The sequence below is a fragment of the Mobula birostris genome, chromosome 5, assembly GCF_030028105.1.
Source record: "Mobula birostris isolate sMobBir1 chromosome 5, sMobBir1.hap1, whole genome shotgun sequence".
Lineage (NCBI taxonomy): Eukaryota > Metazoa > Chordata > Chondrichthyes > Myliobatiformes > Myliobatidae > Mobula > Mobula birostris.
In genome coordinates, this window is record NC_092374.1 from 104,095,397 (window position 1) to 104,117,652 (window position 22,256).

The 22,256-nt window shown below is 43.8% G+C and overlaps 1 protein-coding gene across 1 annotated transcript in view; it reads left to right on the forward strand.

Moving 5' to 3' along the window:
• The window catches only part of LOC140198395 (contactin-associated protein-like 5), a 1,369,276-nt gene that overhangs the window by 749,015 nt on the left and 598,005 nt on the right, over nucleotides 1-22,256 (forward strand). The window contains exon 12 of the mRNA XM_072259488.1: nucleotides 14,703-14,809. Within this exon, the coding sequence (XP_072115589.1) occupies nucleotides 14,703-14,809 (107 nt within the window). The remainder of the gene's footprint in view (nucleotides 1-14,702; nucleotides 14,810-22,256) is intronic.

Genomic DNA, 22,256 nt, shown 5'->3' on the forward strand with positions numbered 1-22,256 from the left:
TAATCTGTGGAATGCGGCTTTGTTGTGTTTTAACGCTGCAGAGAGTTTGCGCTAACAGTTTGTTTTACTTTAAATGAGATAACCAGTTCTATTAGCCAATGGGTGGTTATGTATCGTTTTGTTTTCGGATGCCATGCTGTATGATATGACTGTGGACTGAGTTTTGGCGGGGAGTCGGGAGGAGAGACGAGGAGGACGGCGGACGTGCGGAGAGGCTCCGGTCGATCACTCAGGGTGGTCCCGAGCTGTGGGTCGACGGAATTCGGGTGGTCGTCTGACGTCGAACTTGAGCTCCAACGGTAGCGCGCGAAGAACTTGGACTTTGATAAGTGTTGGTGCCTTTTTTTTTTCCCATTACTTTCCTCTCTGTATCAAATGTATATTAATGCCCTAGAATTAGTAATATCTATAAAGTGTATTTGTTAAAATTTACTGGGTGTGCTGGCTGATGATTGATGTTTGTGATTGATTCGGGCGACGACTGACCCTGAGGGGACTGTTGAAGCAGGTGCTGGGCGGGATTTCCCCGAGACATTCACGAGCCAATATAACGGAACGTTACAAGTGGGGGTTACCGTCAGGGATTTGGATTTTTTTTCGGGAAAGTTGTACTTGTTGTTGCGGTAAGTGGTGTGAAGATGGAGCGAGATAAGATTGTAACTTGGTGTGAAATGGAGGAGGTATCGGTGAATCATGCGTGTGTGGTAAGCGGGGTTGATTATTGCATTCCGGCAGAGGTACTGGTGCGAGGGTTGAGTTTGATTAAAGATATCGAGCAGGTAGAACTTGTAGCTAGAAGGTGTGGGAAAGAACTGGAGGCCAGCTGGATGTTGGTGCGGGCGAGTGCCGACGTCATGACTTTAGAATTACCAACGACAGTCCACGTCCAGGGGGAGGCGGGGCCGTGGGGTCTCCACAGTCTCCACACTCTCCCCGAGGACGCAAGTGAGGAGGTGCCGGAGGAGGAGGAGCTAGATGAGGCCCCAGGCCGGGTGCCCGTAGCAAGAGGTAGAGGTGTGGAGTGGGAAGGTTTGGCCAGGCCTCGCCCCCATGGGCTTGAGGAGACTGCCGAGTTAACGGCTGCCATTACCTCCCTGGCGAGAAGGGTTGAGGTGCACCGCCCGAAGCTGAGAATTTTCTCGGGAGCCGAGCCCACCCCGGAAGGGGAGGATGACTATGATACCTGGGTTGAGATACATCCCAATTGTTAGAGGTGTGGCCAGTTTCGGATGAGGAAAAGAGACAGCGATTGGTGGAAAGCTTAAGGGGCCTGGGTGGTCCGCGATCTGAGAGCGGCACGCCCCTTGGCTTCCCTATCGGAGTGTTTAGACGCTTTGGAGGAAGTGTTTGGACTGTCAGGGGATCCCTGACGGCATTTAGCAGAGTTTCAACGGATGGGGCAGAGAAGAGGGGAAAAGCTCTCCGACTATGCTTTCAGGCTGGAAGGAAAGCTTACGGGGTTGCTGCGACGAGGTATAGTGAGGGAGGACGATGTGGTGGAATTAAAGGATGAGCCAGATATGTAGCGGTTCCCGGGAGGATGACAGGGTGGCTTGGAGTGTACGGCAGTCATTTAAGCAGAGCTCCCCTCCATCATTCGGACGGCTGATCCGAGAGGTACGGGCCGAGGAGTGTGCTTTGGGCCGACCAGGGGGCTCGGACCCTCAGGGACGGTCTTCAGCGGTTCAGGAGGTGGTAGCCGGGGTGAGACCAGAGAAATCCAAGGGGTCCTCGGGGGCCCGTATCGGGAGGAGAGAGGCGGCGAGTAGTGGGTGCTATAACTGTGGGAGAGAGGGGCATTTCCGCCGGGAATGTGAGTGGCCGGGGGCGTGCTACCACTGTGGGGAAGCTGGCCACTTGCGGAAGGATTGTGAGAGATGAGATGCGCCGAGGGGGGAGGGCCCCCAGGCCACCAAGAAGGGAGAGGTGTCGGGAAACTTAAGAGAGGCTCAGTGAGGGAACGGACTGGAGTCTCGGGAGGAACACGTTCCCAGAAAACCTCTATGGAACCCCGGAACGAACAAGCCCAAATTCCTGATGGACTGGTGGGACCCCGTTCCAGCGTGTCCCTACGGATAGAGGGAATCTTTGCGAAAGCCATCCTTGACACTGGGTCGCAGGTTACCTTACTGTACCGGTCGTTCTACAACAAATATCTGAAGCATTTGGCAGTAACTCCGTTTAACGCATTGGAGATTTGGGGCATAAGTGATGGTGATTACCCGTACGATGGATACTTGTCAGTGAGATTGGAATTTTCAGAGGGAGATGTGGGAGTATCGGAAGCCTTTGAGACGCTGGTGTTGGTTTGTCCGGACCCGGTGGAGACCGGTGGTGCTGCCCTGTTGGTGGGGACTAACTCCCCTCTGGTGCTACGGCTCTTGGGAGCCTGTAAGAAGAAAGGGGGGGAAAACTTTTTGGAGACCCTCTCGGTACACCCCGTGTTCCGAGCAGTGTACGAAGGAGTGAGTGACCCCCAGGGGCTGGACCCGGAGTGCAAACGAGGGACGGTGTGGTGCACTCAGGCGAGGCCTAAGGTGATACAGCCAGGGGAGGTGGCATTAGTGATGGGAACCCCCAGATTCCCGGATTGCCGCCGGGAGAGGCCCTGCTAGTAGACGCCCCCGACGACCTGGAAAGGGAGTCCTGGTTCCCGGCTGGGGCGCTGGTGAGACCTGAATTGCAGAGGCCCTCAGCTGTACAGGCACGGCGGATGGGGGTGATGACGGAACATAACGGAGAGGGAGATCACCTTTAAGCGCGGGATGCCCCTTGCGCACTTGTTCCCGGTGACGGTGATGTCCAGCGCCCCCGTGAAGCCCACTGGAAGAGAACTATTGGGAAACGGGGGGCGGCTGACCGAGGAGGCCTTTAATTTTGAAAACTCCCCTGTACTGCCGGCGTATGAGAGCAGGCTGGTGGAGAAGATGCTGAAGTTAGGGGATGTCTTTTCTCAGGGCGAGTTTGATGTAGGGTTTTCCAAGAGCACTTGGCACACCATTCGGGTAACAAATGACACCCCGTTTAGGGAGAGGTCGCGGCGGTTGGCCCCGGCAGATGTGGAGGATGTGCGGCAGCACTTGCGGCAGTTGAAAGATGCAGGGATTATTGCGGAGTCCCGAAGCCCATATGCGTCCGCCATAGTGGTGGCACGGAAGAAAAATGGGAAGGTACGCATGTGCGTGGACTATAGGACCCTGAACCGCCGCACTGTTCCCGACCAATATACGGTCCCGAGGGTGGAAGATGCATTGGCCTGTCTGAGTGGTGCACAGTGGTTCAGTGTATTGGATTTGCGGAGTGGGTATTACCAGATTCCGATGAGCGAGACTGATAAGGAGAAGACAGCCTTTATCTGTCCCCTGGGGTTTTTCCAGTTCGAACGAATGCCCCAAGGTATCTCGGGGGCCCCAGCCACCAGTTCGTTTAGCGCACAACACTGATTTGTGAATAAAGCAATGAAATGCCAAGAGTGCTGGGTTAACAGCAGTAAACCTGCTTACCAAGCCCTTGCGTTGTCCCACCACCGACGGAGCCCCATCAGTGACAACGGACACAATTTTGCTCACATCCAAGCCCTTCTTCTGAAAGAACTGTGTCAATTTGTTAAAAATTATTTCCCCAGTTGTGCGCCCAGGCAGAAGAAGCAAACAAAGTAGCTCTTCCCGAATGGTCTTCCCATCAAAAAATCTTGTGAACACGGATAGCTCTTCCACATCGGTTCAGTCACAGGACGAGTCTATGGCCAGTGATATGGCTTCTGCTTTCTCCAAATCAATGAGTAGATTGGAAAAACACCTCTCCACTAAAACTTCTACTCTTCTTGTTGCCGTGTTAGCTAACAATGGCACCATCTTTAATAGCTCCATGACCGTTTTCTTGGTTTTCTCATCATGACTTAAAATTTCGCCAACCATATCAATTGCACGCGTTTTAATCAACTCGGCATCGCGCGCTCTACGGGGGCATAGGTCAAGTCTACAGTGTGGGATGATTTTAAAATAAATTAGAGCAGCGCGTGCTTTATTTACATGTTATGACAGATGCATTCACGTAAGTGCCAATGTGTCGAAGCGGTCCAGACATTTGGTTCTCGCCGTCCGAACCTGGCTCGCGGTCCGCCTATTGGGGTTGTCAGTCTTAAGGTCTTACGACTCTGGATATTGTGAAAACTTTCTAGGCTGTGATTATTTGCGTTTTTCTTGTTAAAAACATGTTATGAAAAGTTTGCTTATCCTTCTCTTTCAGCCTTTTTGTGAATTTCTAGCAATGTCTATTTCTGAAACATGTTTGTTCCCAGAAACTGTACAATGCTGTGTTTAGCTATAGAATGAATTAATTGATCCATATTCACACCAATCCCATAGTGTATTTAAAAGTATCTTCAACTTAACTCCAACATCTCCCTATAAATTTCAAGCTATTTTGCATAAAAAATTTTGTTTTTTTAACCATAAGACCATAGGAGCAGAATTAGGCCATTTGCCCACCGAGTCTGCTCCTCCGTTACATTATGACTGATTTGTTATCCCTTTCAACCCCATTTCCCTGCCTTCCCCTTGACTAATCAAGAAACTATCAACCCCCACATTAAATATACCCAATCACCTGGCTTCCACACCTATCTGTGTCAATGAATTCCACAGATTCTATACCCTCTTACTAAAGAAATTCCTCCTCATCTCTGTTTTAAATGGACATCCTTGTATCCTGAGGCTGAACATTTGGAATATGACTAGTATTTTCTGTCCATCAAGTTTGAGAAGGAGGTTTTTTTAAACGCAAACAACAGGAATTCTGCAGATGCTGGAAATTCAAGCAACACACATCAAAGTTGCTGGTGAACGCAGCAGGCCAGGCAGCACCTGTAGGAAGAGGTGCAGTCGACGTTTCAGGCTTCCTACAGATGCTGCCTGGCCTGCTGCGTTCACCAGCAACTTTGATGTGTGTTGCTTGAGAAGGAAGTTATGACTTAGCTATATAAACATGTCAGCAATGATCAGTGAAATTATACAAATTAAAATGATTGTAGATGGCTAATCACTTGGTATGACAATCTGGTGAAGATATTTGTGTGGTGTGCTGAATGGGATTCTAAGTCACTGTTGATGAAGGAACAATTCTGAGAGGGGGTTATATCTATGGTGGAGATATTCCTATTCCCTAAAGGTACTGCTGTCCTTCTGGTTTAAAGTGACACCACTTAATTTGCATTCAACTCTGTTTGCTGGTCATGCTTCCAATTATATCACCTTTATCATTGAACAGATATTTCTATCAGTAGTTGTGCTACATTGCAGGAACATCATTTTCTCCAATTTCAGTTAATTTTTCACTCCCACCCCCACCCCCAACTCTTGTTAATTTCCCCACTTTGGCTCCTTACCTCCAATCCTCACCTGTCTGTCACCTCTCCCTGGTGCCTCTCCTCCTTTCCTTTCTCCCATGGTCCACTCTCCTCTCCTATCAGATTCCATATTCTCCTGCCCTCTGCCTTTGACACTTATCACCTTCCAGTTTCTTACTTCATCCCTCCTCCCCCACTCACAGCTTCACCTATCACCTTCTGGCTTGTCCTCTTTCCCCTACCCCCATCTTCTTGTTCTGAAATCTTCACCCATCCTTTCCAGTACTGATGAAGGGTCTCAGCCTGAAACATCAATAGTTTATTCATTTCCACAGATACTGCCTGTCCTGCTGAGCTGATCCAGGTTTTTAGTGTGTGTTGTACCACTTTTGTATTGTTTTGCTCTTTTGTTCAAAATATAAGGCTGTGTTGGAAACAGTGTAAAAGGCTACAATGGGACAGTAGTGGGCTGAGAAGTTACAGACAGTTCAGTCTGGAAAGTGTGAAGTGATATACTTTGGAAGGTCAAACTTGAAGGAAAAGTATACTGGCTTCACAATAGTGTTGAGGAACAGGGGGAGCTTGGGTCTGTGCAAGTTGAATGGGTAGTCAAGAAGGCACAGGGTGTGCTGGCCTTCATTAGTTTGGGGATTGAGTTGAGGAGTCACAAGGTAATGTTGCAGGTCTGTAGAACTATGGTTAGACTCCACTTGTGTTCAGTATGAGTCACCTTATTTTAGGAAGAAATTGGAAGCTTTAGAGAAGGCTTAGAGTAGATTTACCAGGAAGCTGTCTGGATGAGAGAAAATGTCTTATGAGGAAAGGTTGAGTGAGCTAGGGCTTTTCTCTTTTGAGCAAAGGAAGATGAAAGGTGACTTGATAAAGGTGTATCTGATAAGGGGCATAGATCAAGTGGACAGCCTGTGCCTTTTTATTAAGGTGGTGAAGGGTATCACAAGAAGGCATGATTTAAAGGTGATTGGAGGAAACTATAGGGACGAATGTCAGAGGTAGATTTTTTTTACACAGAGAGTGTTGGGTGTGTGGAATGCTCTGCCAGGGGTTGATGGTAGAGACTGACACATTATGGACATTCAAGGGACGCTTTGATTGATAGATGGATGAAATGAAAATGGTTCATTACGTGGGAGTGATGGGTTAGGTAGAATGGTAAGCACAATATTTTGGGCTGAGAGGTCTGTACTGTTTTGTGTTCAGTGGTTTAATTTCTAACATTTAGGAACAACTGCTTCTTCTCTGTCATCCAATTTCTAAATGGACATTAAACCTATGAACACCACCTCATTACTTCTGTTTATTTGTTTTTTGCGCTACTTCTTTTAATTTAACTTAAATAGTTAAATATAGACACACGTATTAAATATAGACACACACATGTATATATACACTTACTGTAATTTGTTTTTATTCTCCATAATTATTTATCATGTACTGCTGCCATTAAGTTAACAAATTTCATGACATATGCCGGTGATATTAAACCTAATTCTGATCTAGCAGGATAGGTGGATAGACAGTGACTGTCAAAAGAGAAATCGAGTTAACTTTTCAGATAGAAGATCCCTTGTCAGAATTGAGAAAGACAGAATTTATAAAAAGGTTTCAGAGTTTCAGCATCTGTGGTTTGTTTTATTTTTCTTTTAATTCTCTTCTTGTTTTATCTTTCTGGTGAATGGGATAGTTAATAAGTCAAAGTGATGAAAGATGCGCAACGGGAGGTGTAGAGGGGAGGGGGTTATGATTGATGGTCCTACTGTAAAAATATTTATATCTCTAGGACCTAATGAAGTGGCAGGCATGTATGCAACATGGACTTAGAAGAACTCAAGTTCATGTGTATCGAGAGAGCTGGTCTCAGGTGAGGCAGCAACGAGATGTTACGTTCAACCTCATTAACCCTGATGAACGTGGAGAATAATTGCCTGAAATTTCCACTGTCTGTGAACGAGGTTCACCATCTGCGTGATCTTAGCAGTGCCTGCTATCCCTGGGATCGACTTGCTATCTGACTCACTGAGTGCAAAGCAGCAGCGCAACATGGAGAGCATGGCGGTAAAGAAAAATAAATCTGTTCAGCTTAAGAATGTTCGAACAGATGCAAGTCAACAGGACAGCTGAATCAAAACTGATCCCAAATGATGTGTATTGAAAAGTAACTTCAACTCAGTTCCAACATCTCTCTCCAAATTTCAGGATATTTTACATAAATTAAATTTTAATTATTTTCTTTCTATTAGCTTATTAATCTTAATTACGAAAATATTTTTAACAAAGAAAACGCTAATAAAAAGTTCTTGAAAGTTCTCCCAATATCCAGAGTCATTGGATTGTACTGGGCAAGTGTCACCATGCTTCTGGCACCCACAACTTACTAATTATAAACCGTACGGCTTTGTCATGTGAAAATAAAGCAGAGCACCTGGAGGAAAACCACGTGGTTATGGGGAGAACGCACAAACTCCTTACAGGCAGCAGTGGAAATCGATGATCGCAGGTGCTGTAAAGTGATGCGCTAACCACTTGCTCTGACAGAAGACTTTTAAGATTTCTCCAACCCTTTGCAGGAACAACCAGTTAAAACCGATGGGCTGGTTTATTATTAGCACATGTACATAAATACATAAATATTGTTTTGTAAAGCAGAATCTGAGGTCAAGAGGTCACATTATTGTACAAGAAGTCCATTCAAAAGTCTGATAGCAGTGAGATAGAAGCTGTCCTTGAGCCTGGTGCTTTTCTATCATTTGCCTGGTGGGAGAGGGGAGAGCCAGGATACAGATATTTAAAAGGTTAAAGTAAATAAATAGCGCAAAAAGAAAAATAGTAGTGAGTAATATTCAGGGGGTTCAGTGTCCATTCAGAAATCTGATGAAGAGAGGAAGAAGCTATTCCTGAATAGTTGAGTGTGTGCGTTCTGGCTCCTGTACATCCTCCGTGTTGGTAGCAATGAGAAGAATGCCATGTCCTTGTTAATGGGAGTCCTTAATTAAGGATGCTGCCTTTTTGAGGCATCACTCCTTGAAGATGTTCTGGATGCTGTGGAGACTAGTGCCCATGACAGTGCTAAATGAGTTCTCAACTTTCTGCACCTTCTTTCAATCCTGTGTAGTAGCTTCCCATACCAAACATAGAAACATAGAAAACATACAGCACAATACAGGTCCTTTGGCCCAAAAAGTTATGCCGAACATGTCCCTACCTTAGAAATTACTAGGCTTACCTATAGCCCTCTATTTTTCTAAGCTCCATGTACTTATCCAAATGTCTCTTAAAAGACCCCATCGTATCCACCTCCACCACTGTTTCCAGCAGCCCATTCCACGCATTCACCACTCTGAGTAAAAAAATTACCCCTGACATCTCCTCTGTACCTACTCCCCAGCACCTTAAACCTGTGTTCTCTTGTGGCAACCATTTCAGCCCTGGGAAAAAGCCTCTGACTATCCACAGGATCAATGCCTCTCATCATCTTATACACCTCTATCAGGTCACCTCTCATCCTCAGTCGCTCCAAGGAGAAAAGGCCGAGTTCACTGAACCTATTCTCATAAGGCATGCTCCCCAATCCAGGCAACATCCTTCTAAATCTCCTCTGCACCCTTTCTATGGCTTCCACATCTTTCCTGTAGTGAGACAACCGTAACTGAGCACAGTACTCCAAGTGGAGTCTGACCAGGGTCCTATATAGCTGAAACATTATCTCTCGGCTCCTAAATTCAATTTCACGATTGATGAAGGCCAATACACCATGTGTCTTCTTAACCACAGAGTCAACCTGCGCAGCTGTTTTGAGCATCCTGTGGACTCAGACCCCAAGATCCCTCTGATCCCCCACACTGCCAAGAGTCTTACCATTAATACTATATTCTGCCATCATACTTGACCTACCAAAATGAACCACTTCACACTTACCTGGGTTGAACTCCATTTGCCACTTCTCAGCCCAGTTTTGCATCCTATCAATGTCCCGCTGTAACCTCTGACAGCCCTCGACACTATCCACAACACCTCCAACCTTTGTGTCATCAGCAAACTTACTAATCCATCCCTCCACTTCCTCATCCAGGTCATGTATAAAAGTCACGAAGAGTAAGGGTCCCAGAACAGATCCCTGAGGCACTCCACTGATGATCGACCTTCATGATGCAGCCAGTTAGAATCCTCCCCGCAGTACATCTATTGAAATTTGCAAGTGTCTTTGATGGCCTACCAAATCTCTTTGAACTCTTAATGAAGTATAGCTGCTGTCATGCCTTCTTTGTAACTGCATCAGCATGCAGGGCCCAGGTTAGATCCTCAGAAATGTTGACACCCAGGAACTTGAAATTGCTCACTCTTCCACTACTGGTCATTCAATGAGGACTGGTGTGTGTGTCATTGTCTTACCCTTTCTGAAGTCCACAATCAATTCTTTGGTCTTACTGACGTTGAGTACAAGGTTGTTGCCGCAATACCTCTCAACCAGCTGATCTATCTCACTCCTGTATGCTTCCTCATCACCATCTGAAATTCTGCCAACAATGGTTGTGTCATCAGCAAATTTATAAATGGCATTTGAGTTGTGCCTATCAGCTAGAATGGAGCATTGAATTAAGCACACATCCTTGACGTGCACCAGTGTTGATTATCAACGAGGTAGAGACGTTATTTCCGATCTGCACAGACTGGTCTTCCAGTGAGGAAGTCAAGGATCCAGTTGTAGAAGGAAGTTCAGAGGCCCATGTGTGATTAGAATTGTAGAAACAATTGGGTTAAATGCTGAACTGTAGTCAATGAACAGTAGCTGGATTTGAGTATTAGTATTGTCCAGGTGATCCAAGGCCGCGTGAACAACGAATGAGATCACATCCACTGTAGACCTACTGGCGATAATTATTGAGGGACTTTTCAAACTGTCCTGGTTATGATCCACCAAAATGAAAGGCAAGGCATAAGGATACGCTGTTTCATGCCTGTGTTTATGTCGCTTAGCAGACTCTGGACTACAGCCTGTTCGATAAGGGCCTGAAGTGGAATATACACCATTAGCAAGACAATGGCTGTAAACTCCCATGGCAGTTTAAATGGACAATGCGTGATCACTAGATGTTCCAGGTTGGGTGATCAGGACTAGGAAGAACTGCCACATCTGTGCACCATGAGGAGTTAATCCTAAAGCATACTCCACTTCCTCTGCCTTTGAAATACTCTGCAGTTCTATCTTGGTGTGCGTCATGAAGCCAGCTGAGCTGGCAATGGCAGGGTAACGGCCAAGGTTTTGTGAAACAAAAAAGCACAAGTCTCTGATGTTCCTCTGGTACAGCAATTTTTCTCTGAGGTCATTGATTCCATTTTCCAGAGTTGGTACATTTGCCAGCAAAATAGACGTTAGTGGAAGATGGAATCCTCTTCTTCTTACTTGATGAACTTTTAAACCAGCACGGCATCCTCTTTTCCTCTGACATAAAAGGGGAAACACATTGCGACTGGAGACTGTTGATTTTGAGTAGGGGTAGATTTTTGAATGCCTTAAAACAATGTTGCTTATTGTATCATCCATGGCTGTAGCTAGGGATTTCAGCCACAGCAATCTAAAATAGGAATATGTGAAGACTTCCACAATTCCCTGCAGTTCCTTGCAGTCACAAACAGAGCAGTTACTCTACCAAGCTGTGATATATCCAGACTGAACTTTTTCTGTGGTGCATTGAGAAAAATTGATGAGGGTTGACGGGGACATATCAAGTATTTTATTGTCCATTACTCCTAACCAAAAATAAGGAGGAGCTTCTTTATAACTTGGTTTGTCGACTCAAAATCACAGTGGCTTTAAAGCATCACTGCCAATTGCTGCAAATAGACCAATTTTTGTTTCCTTTCATTTCTGACTGATGGAGTTCAAAGTAAATGTATTACCAAAATACATAGAGTATAGGTCACCATATACTACCCTGAAATTCTTTTTTTGTGGGCATTCATAGTAAATACAAAGAGACGTCATTGAAATTCCAAGACCACACAGAACTAGCAAATAACCAATATGCAAATTCAAAAGGGAAAAAAATAGTGATAATAATAAATAAATAAGCAATAAATATCCTTCAGAAAATCATGAAGTCACTGGTTCCTAAGACAGTTCCAAAGTATTTGGTCCGTGTGTGTGCCCTTCTAGTAGACAGATAAATCTAATGTACTGCCTGTCCTTCTCACAACAAGTACGTCCAGGAATGAGAGTCAATTGCTACTTTCTCTTTCCATTTCAACTGTGAGTCTGTCAGGGTCATCTACTGTATCTGGTATTCCTGGTGTGGTCTACTCAACATGGGTGTGACCAGTCGTAGATTGGGGAATCGCTTTGTCGTGTTATGTAACCGGCAACAATGAATATCAATCGAGACAGGTTATATAAAATCAACCAAACATTTATTAAACATTGATAAACGATAAGGAAAAAACAAACAAAAATCTTAACCGGAAATTAACCGCTATGCAGCTGTTCAACAAATCGTCACTCGGCACTGGTTCTTAAAGCGTTAAATGCAAAAACAGTTCTTAAAACGACAAAGTCAGATATAATTCTTAAAATGGTAAATTCGAAAGTCCAACAGATTTATACGTTCAATTGGGAGGGACTTCTGTGGAGAAAGATTTCTTCATAGACGTGACTTTCCTGCTGGTTCTATCCAAAGGATTCACGGTGCAGTTTAAAACAGTTTAAAATAACTGACCTTAGATTCTTTTAGAGAGAGAGAGCAAACCCTTGTATGAACTCTTTTCTCTTTTGGCAAGAGTTATCTCAATGCAGGTCGCTACTCCTTCAACGAAGACTCAATAAGGTTGATCCTTTGTTAAACTGCTGAAAGATGCTGACTCCTCTCAATCCTTCGGTCCTGTACTTCGATGAAGTCTTCACTCTCCCTTCTACTGCTGAAATTGAGTAAATTAGCACATCTAGCCAAAAATTTCCAGTCTAATAATATTGTACTTGCAACAGAACTCACAACTGTTTCAAAAATGAAACTGCGTCACAAAAACAAACACGCAACAGAAACAGAGACACAGCACATTCTACCTGGAAATCTACAAACTAAAAAATGAACTGCGATATCTGGGGTCGACCCTTATATACCCATGGTGCACATGTCATCACGTGACCTCACATCGGCGGGAAAATCACATCAGGTGACCTCCAAAAGACCATTACATCATTCTCACAAAAAAAACAGATCTCCTTGAGCACGTAACAGTCGAGCACTCGACAACTGCACCGCAAGTCCTTCCAACTGCAACAAGCAGGATTCCCTGATGGCTATCTAATTCAATTCGACTTTCCATTCCAACTCTAACATACAATACCTGTCCACGGCCTCCTTTACTGGCATGATAAGACCATTCTCAGGTTGGGAGATCAACGCCTCATATTCTGTTTGGATAGCCTCCAACCTGGTGGCATGAATATCAATTCCTTGAACATCGGTTAATTTCTTCCCCCTCCCACTTCTCTCTTTTCCATTCTCCATTCTGTTTCCTCTCTTAACCCGTCTCTTCTCCTCACCTGCCCATTACCCCCTATGGCGACCATCTTTCTCCCCTTTGCAACATTGGCACAATTTCTTATGGATATTTGTCTATTTGTACTGATCTCAGGAGATGAGGAATTTAGATGTTACCATTATCCTTGTTGTACCTGATTGACATAACAGATAATTACTGTTACTCCAGCCCAAACATTAACCCTCTTCTCACAAGTCTCAAACAACAGGAATTCTGCAGATGCTGGAAATTCAAGCAACACACATAAAAGTTGCTGGTGAAGGAAGAGTGAGCTTCAGTTAGTCCTGACGAAGGGTCTCGGCCTGAAACGTCGACTGCACCTCTTCCTAGAGATGCTGCCTGGCCTGCTGTGTTCACCAGCAACTTTTATGTGTGTTGCTTCTCACAAGTCTCAGGTCACTTCTATGCTTCCCCAGTTTTAGTATTTTTTTATTTATTGAGATGCAGTGCAGAACAGCACCCCCCCCACCCCCGGCCCTTTGAGCCGCACCTCCTAGCACCCTCCGATTTAACTCTAGCCTAAATGCAGGTCAATTTACAATGACCAACTAACCTACTAACTTTGGAAGGAAACTGGATCACCCAAAGGAAACCCATGCAGTCCAGTAGGTGGATATATAGACGCCTTACAGATGACATCAAACTCTCATTCGTGCTCACCACTACACTGCCATGCCAGCTATTGATGCTGAACACGGGGCCCCCCAGGGCTGTGTGCTCAGTCCACTGCTGTTCACTATGCTGACCCATGACTATGCTGCAACACACAGCTTGAACCACATCATCAGGTTTGCTGATGACATGACCGTGGTGGATCTTATCAGCATGAACGATGAGTCAGCATACAGAGAGGAGGTGCAGTGGCTAACGGACTGGTACAGAGCCAACAACCTGTCTCTTAATGTGAACAAAACAAAAGAGATGGTTGTTGACTTCAGGAGGACACAGAACGACCACTCTCCGCTGAACATTGACGACTCCTCCGTAGAGATCGTTAAGAGCAGCAAATTTCTTGGTGTTCACCTGGCAGAGAATCTCACCTGGTCCCTCAACACCAGCTCCATAGCAAAGAAAGCCCAGCAGCATCTCTACTTTCTGCGAAGGCTGAGAAAAGTCCATCTCCCACCCCCCATCCTCACCACATTCTACAGAGGTTGTATTGAGAGCATCCTGAGCAGCTGCATCACGGCCTGGTCCGGAAATTGCACCATCTCGGATCGCAAGACCCTGCAGCGGATGGTGAGGTCAGCTGAGAACATCATCGGGGTCTCTCTTCCCGCCATTACAGACATTTACACCACACGCTGCATCCGCAAAGCAAACAGCATTATAGAGGACCCCACTCATCCCTCATATAAACTCTTCTCCCTCCAGCCATCTGGAAAAAGGCACCGAAGCATTCGAGCTCTCAGGACCAGACTATGTAACAGTTTCTTCCCCCAAGCCATCAGACTCCTCAATACCCAGAGCCTGGACTGACACCAACCTACTGTGCCTATTGTCTTGTTTATTATTATTTATTGAAGTGCCCGCACTGTTTTGTGCACTTTATGCGGTCCTGGATAGGTCTGTAGTCTAGTGTAGTTTTTGTGTTTTTGTTAGGTAGTTCAGTGTAGTTTTTGTATTGTTTCATGTAGCACCATGGTCCTGGAAAATGCTGTCTCATTTTTACTGTGTTCTGTACCAGTAGTTATGGTTGAAATGACAATAAAAAGTGACTTGACTCGACTTGACTTGGCAACTAATGTTGCTGTATTCACACATTTATTCAGTACATTCCTTCCTTTTTCTTGTGCTTCAGATGCTTACCAAATTACTGTGAACACGGAGGAGAATGTTCCCAGTCCTGGAGTATGTTCTACTGTAACTGTACAGGGACCGACTACACTGGAGCCACCTGCCATAACTGTGAGTAAACATTGTGAGGCATTTTACTCTCATATTTTTGAGACTTTTTACAGCTCAATAGTTCCAAGTCAGACCGTGTTATTCAAGTGGTTACAAGGATGTTTTCAAATCTCGAGGGACTGAATTGCAGAGAGAGACTGGACAGACTTTATTTAATAGGAATCTGAGGACATTATTTTCACCCAGAAGGTGGTCAGTCTATGAGATGAGCTGTCACAGGAAGTGGTTGAAGCAGATACATTAACATCATTTAAAAGGTAGTTGACAAGAATACGGACAGTAAAGTTTTAAGAGAATATGGGTCAGATGTGGACAAATGGGACTAGTTAAGTTGGTAATTTTGGTCAATACAGACCAGTTAGATGGATGGGCCCCATTTCCATGTTGTGAAGCGCCATGATAGTGTAGCAGTTAGCGTGAAGCTATTACAGCTGGGGGCATCAGATTTTGGTGTTCAATTCTGGCGTCCTCCAGAAGCAAGCTTGTATGTTCCTTTCCGTTTGCATGTGGGTTTCCTCTGCATGCTCCAATTTCCTCCCACAGTCCAAAGATGTACCGGTTAGTAGGTTAGTCATTGTAAATTGCCCCATGATTAGACTAGTGTTAAATCAGGGATTGTTCGGCCGTGCAGCTTGAAGAGTTATTCCACGCTGGATCTCTAAATAAAATAAAAAATAAATATGAGACTGTGACACCTTTCTTTGGAGTGCAGGAGACTGAGAAATGATCTTATAGAAGTACCTACCTTTTTATTTTTTGGTGACAGCATGGCAACAGGACCTTCCAGCCCGAAAAGCTAATGTCTCTCAATGACACCCATGTGGTCAATTAACCTACAAACCCGCACAGACATGGGAGGAGAGGTCATAGAGAGAGCATCAAGACACCTTACACTGCAGAGGAATTGAACCCAGGTCACTAACACTGCAACAGTGCTAACTGACTCACTGCCATGCCATCCACAACATCATGAGAGGGTTTGTTCAGTGAATGTGAGCAGCCTAACCCTGACCCTAACTCGAATGCAAGGTTGGGGAATCATGAACTAGGCAGCATAGGTTAAGCATGAAAGGGGAAAGTAATGGATACTTGAAGGGTAACAGTGATAGGTATGTACTGTCAAAGCAAGTGGTTGGGATTCAAGATTCTAGATTGCTTGATGTCATTTCCTATGCACAGGTGTAAAGGAGAACAAAATAATTGTTACTCTGGATTCAATGCGGTACTAAAAAAAGATAAAGAACACAATAATATTAAAAACACAATAAATATAAAGGTAAATACATAAGATAGCTTATATATATAGATTGATTATGTGACCATTAAGTGTCAGTACAAAAGGTGACTGACAGGAATTAATTCAGAAACAAAGGTTCTGAACTTAAAGAAGGGTAACTTTGAAGGTATGAGACGTGAATTAGCTAAGAGACTGGCAAATGACACTTAAAGGGTTGACGGTGGATATGCAATGGCAAGCATTTAAAGATTGCATGGATGAACTACAACAATTATTCATCCCAGTTTGGCAAAAGAATAAATCAAGGAAGGTAGTGCACCCGTGGCTGACAAGGGAAATTAGGGATAGTATCAATTCCAAAGAAGAAGCATACAAATTAGCCAGAGAAAGTGGCTCACCTGAGGACTAGGAGAAATTCAGAGTCCAGCAGAGGAGGACAAAGGGCTTAATTAGGAAGGGGAAAAAAGATTATGAGAGAAAACTGGCAGGGAACGTAAAAACTGACTGTAAAAGTTTTTATAGATATGTGAAAAGAAAAAGATTGGTTAAGACAAAAGTAGGTCCCCTACAGACAGAAACAGGTGAATTGATTATGGGGAGCAAGGACATGGCAGGCCAATTGAATAACTACTTTGGTTCTGTCTTCTCTTTACTAAGGAGGACATAAATAATCTTCCGGAAATAGTAGAGGACAGAGGGTCCAGTGAGATGGAGGAACTGAGGGAAATACATGTTAACAACAGGAATTCTGCAGATGCTGGAAATTCAAGCAACACACATCAAAGTTGCTGGTGAACGCAGCGTCTCTAGGAAGAGGTACAGTCAACGTTTTAGGCCGAGACCCTTCGTCGGGACTAACTGAAGGAAGGCTTAGTAAGAGATTTGAAAGTGGGAGGGGGAGGGGGAGATCCAAAATGATAGGAGAAGACAGGAGGGGGAGGGATGGAGCCAAGAGCTGGACAGGTGATTGGCAAAAGGGATATGAGAGGATCATGGGACAGGAGGTCCGGGGAGAAAGACAAGGGGGGGGGGAACCCAGAGGATGGGCAAGGGGTATAGTCAGAGGGACAGAGGGAGAAAAAGGAGAGTGAGAGAAAGAATGTGTGTGTAAAAATAAATAACGGATGGGGTACGAGGGGGAGGTGGGGCATTAGCGGAAGTTAGATAAGTCAATGTATTCTGTCTGGGTAGACTCCAACCTGATGGCAACACCTTATATTCCGTCTGGGTAGCCTCCAACCTGATGGCATAAACATCGACTTCTCTAACTTTAAGCTTAAATAGTTAGAGAAATGCATGGATAGGAAAGTTTTAGAAGGATGTGGGCAAAGTGGACTAGCTTGGATGGGTATTTGATTGTATGGAAGAGGTGGGCTGAAGGACTCTGACTCTACGAGCTGGTAACATTTCTATTTACTTAGGCGGCTAGTGTAACATTGCTTGGTTCACCAATCTGTAACCTAAGTGTGATCAGTGTTACGTACCCCATAACTGGATTGCCAAATCAGCAGAAATGGACCACTTAGTTGGAGTCTGGTTCACTAGAAACTAATAAAGTTTTATTAAAGAAATAAGTAACACAGTACTCTAATCGTACGGATATAAATGCAACAGGTTAGCAATGATAAAACACACATGTACACAGAACTAGGATAATAGGAATCAACCAAGCTGTATCGCAGTCTAGGGGTAAAATGATCAGTCTCAAGTGACGCAGAGTTCAGTTCAGCTTAGTACAGTTCGCAGTAATCGCTGTTGTGCTGTTGGAGAGAGAGAGAGAGAGAGAGAGAATATGCAAATCTGATTCAGCAGACCTTTGATGTTCTTTGCAGTTGGCTTTCGGGCGGACCCCTTTTATGTCTTCTGTGGTCACCGACTATGACCCCTCCGTTCCGGAAATGACCGTTCTTCCTTGGTGATCTTGGCACCCAGGCAAGGGCGGACACACACACCAGGTTCCCGCCGATCGTACCTTTTCACCCTGTACGTCTATGGTCGGTTCCTGTGATCAGACCTCCAAACTACCAACAACTTGTGGGGGCACACCACTCTTCCAGGGTCTCCTTATCTCGTGATCTCATGGTTTCTCGTGCCTTAGCGAACCTGTTCTTTTTATCCCCCTGCTGGGGTATCGCCTGTCCATCAAACTTTAAACAGTTCAGGTTCAAAGCAACCGGTTTGTCAATATACTGAAATGTGTTTCTTTCTCGTTAATCTCTCTCTTCTCTCGTATTAACATTTTGAATGTTTCTCCATTGTCTCACTTATCTCTCTCTCATTAGCATCAATCTTCTGATAACTTGGTTTTTTGTCACATCAGAAAAAGGATGGGAAAATGAGACACAATACTTCCATCATGTAGTCCACAATTAGGTTGTCACTGACCTCTTGGGAACCATTTAAACCTCCAAGGGAAGGTCTTACCTAATCATTTCTTCATGTTAAATAAATGACACACACCAGAATATTCACCCTTCTCCACTTTTTTCTTAAGCATTGATGTGCCTGCTTTCTGCAGAGAATATTCTTGCTCTTCACAACCTCCCTGTATGTCTTTGAGTGTATGGTTTTCTATACAATGTTCCCAACCACTGGCAGAGCCCATTGAAGAATGGACAGTTTGATACACAGATGAAAAGGAATTAATAGAATTTGAGTGCAGTTTATAAATTTTTCAAGGACCTTTCACAGTTTGCCTCAGTATGCTGTATATGTACATTGTTGTGGACTAGCAGGGAACTTAATGCAATACTTATTTGTCACAAACAATATTACATACACTTTTAATCAATAACAATGCTAAACTTCCATTCTCTATCAGATTATTATTCAATTCCTTTACAAGCCAATCAATATTGGCTCCTCATAGAGATATAGATTCATATAGCATAGAAACAGACCCTTCAGGATAGCATGTCCATGCTGACCAAGAATCTGATTTAAGCTAATCCAACTTGTCCACGTTTGACCCGTCTAAATCTTTCCCACTCATCTACCTGTCCAAATGCCTCGGAAGTCAGAATCAAAATCAGAATCAGAATCAGGTTTATGATCACTGACATATCATGGAAAACATGTTGCTTTGCTGCAGGAGTAGTGTAAAGACGTGAAAAATCTATAGATGCAAAAATAAATAAATAGCTTAAAGGAAGGGAATAGAGAGATAGTATTTATTGGGTCATAGGCTGCTCAGTAATCTGACAGTAGTGGGAAGAAGCTGTTTCTGAATCATTGAGTGTAGGCCATCAGACTCCTGTACGTGCTCCCTGATGGTAGTGAGGCAAAGAAAGCACATCCCAATGGTGAGAGTCCTTAATGATGGATGCGTCCTTCTTGAAGATATCCTTCGTGGTGTGAGTGTTATTCCTGACTAGCTGCAACAAACTTTTACTCAGTGTCAGCAGCACCAAGGAGATGATTATTGACTTCAGGTGGTTCATGAGCAGACCTCATCAGAGGTGGAAAGGGTCAGCAACTTTAAATCCCTGGTGTTATCATTTCGGAGGATCTGTCCTGGGTCTACCATATAAGTGCCATTGTGAAGAAAGCATGGTTCTACCTCTGCTTAGAGGTTTGTGGTGTTTCACAATGACATCTAAAATTTTAACCAACTTCTATAGATGTGTAGTGAGGAGTATACTGACTGGCCGCATCACAGCTTAGTATGGAAACAACAATGCACTTGAGCGGCAAGTCCTACAAAAAGAAATGGATATGGCCCAGTCCATCAGGATAAAGCCCCGCCTTCCTCATTGAGCACATCTACATGGAGCATTGTCACAGGAAAGCAGCATCCATAATCAAAGATCCCCACCACCCAGGACATGCTCTATTCTCACTTCCGCCATCAGGTTCTGCTCATGAACCATAATTATTTCACTCAACCCATCGCTGAACTGTTCCCACAACCTAACAACTCAATTTCAAGTTTCTTCGTCTCACATTCTTGATATTTATTGTTTATTTATTTATTATTATTTTTCTCCTCAGCTTAAACTGATAAAACCTGAGGTACAGGCATAGCCAAGCATGCTCATTTGTCAATTGCTAGAAACTTTTGGATTATTCTCATGGTGTTTAGCATTTTGGTCTTCTGAAAATTTACATAGATATTACTGTGTAGCCCTAATTGTTTAATGTTATTGTGTAGTGCTTTTGGGATGATACCAGTTGTAGATATAACTATCAGGACAATGTATATCCTGTTCATGTACCAGTCTTTCAATTTCATCTCTGAATTCAGCATATTTCTTGTGTTCCTCATTTGTTGATCTCTGTAAGTTATGTGTTTAGAATGGCTAGATCTATTAAGTAAGTTGTTCTTGCTTTTTTATCCTGTAATATTATATCCAGACAGTTATTATGGATTGCCCTATATGTAATAACGGATGGGTCGTGATATATTTTGTGGTATTCTGACTCTAAAACTGGACCAAGCTTGTATTTATAGTAAGATGTGATTTCATTTATGAGTTTGTAGTTTAAAGCAAGATTTTGATGAATGATGTTTGCCCTTTCATTGTACCTGTGTAAGTAATCAGATTATTTTAAACTAGAGGATCCTGTAATGTGTTGGGTTGTTTTTGGATTTTCTTGGCATTTTCTACATTTATCATTTTGAATTTCTTGGTCTTTTATTCTGTATTTTTGCTTTTTTTGTGTTAATCGCCTAGTCCTACATTGCCACAAAGGACCCTTCTGTTTCTGGGAAGAGTTTTCCAACTCTTGAGCCAGGCATGCGATGCTTTCTTATTAACATCGAGTCTGCTGAGATCGTTGGGATGTCTTCCATGGAGGGTCGTGCTCTTCCATTGCTTAACTTTTTCTTTAATAGTGATAATACCTTCATTTTTCTGCATTTTGGTCTCATTTAAGTTTAGTGGTGCGTACTTCTTATCAGATTTGCATATGCTTGTGTGGAGGGCTGATTCCTATTTTCTTAGATGAAAGTATATCTGACTGTTGTGTAGTTTATTAATATCTGTTATTTCTCTTCCCCCTTCTATCCTAGTTAGTGTTAATCTAATCTAAGCACATACGAATGTACATAGTATTTTCTGGAATTTGTCATTGCAGTTCTTACTTTTCTTTGTAAATTTGCCAGATTGGTTCTTTCTTCCTCTTTCTTATTGTATTTCCACAGTTTGTTGTTTTCTTTTTGCCCATTGGGTTTTGTCTATACTGTTGGGGTGTGGTCTGTCATTGATTCTATTGTGTTTCTTATAGGTACTGTGATTGCCCACAAGAAAATAGATCTCAGTGTTGTATATGGTGACATATATGCACTTTAATAATAAATTTGCAAGAATTTTTGGTGAAGTAAGAAATCTTCTCAAACCCCTGATGAAGTAGCACTATTGACATGCATTCGTCATGACTTCATCAATGTGCAGGCCCAGGATAGATCATCTGAGATGTTGGCACTCAGGAACTTGAAGCTGCTCAAACTTTGCACTGCTCACTTCTCAGTGAGGACTCCTATGTGTTCTCCTGATATCCTGTTTTGAAAAATCACAATCAATTCCTTGGTCTCACCGACATTGAGTGCAAGTTTGTTGCGGAGACACGACTCAGCCGGCCAATCTATCTCACTCCTTATGCCTCCTCGTTACCATCTTAGATTCTGCCAACAAACATGGTGTCATCGGTGAATGATCTCCAGATCTCACATTGACACGGGGCCAGTCAGGCACGGTGCCTTTAAAGCTTCTCACCATGGCCGAAAGTGAGTCAGGAGAGGGAGAATCCAAGCCAGACTGAAATGCAAAGGTATGAGACCTACTCTACCCAACATCTTGTTGGCAAATGTGCATACGCTGGAGAATAAAATTAGGATTTGAGGGCAAGCCTGCTTGATCAGAGGCTGATGAAAGTCTGCTCAATTGTATGCTGTACCGAAGTGTGGTTATCTCCAGCTATGCTGGATGCAGACATCAGACCAAAAGGATTCACGATTCACAAAATGCACAGAACTCAGGTAAGGTAAAGGGAGGAGGTATGTGTTTTATGGTTAACTCCTGTTAGTGCTCCAATATGGTGGCTCTGTCAAACTTAAATTTCCCCGACTTGGAACAGCTAATGTTCAAATATCATCCATTTCATTTGCCTCAGGAATACTCATTTGTGATCCTGATCATAGATTATATATCACCAGCAGCCGACTATAATCGAGCATTTGTGACACTGCACAATGTTGTCTGCAAACAAGAA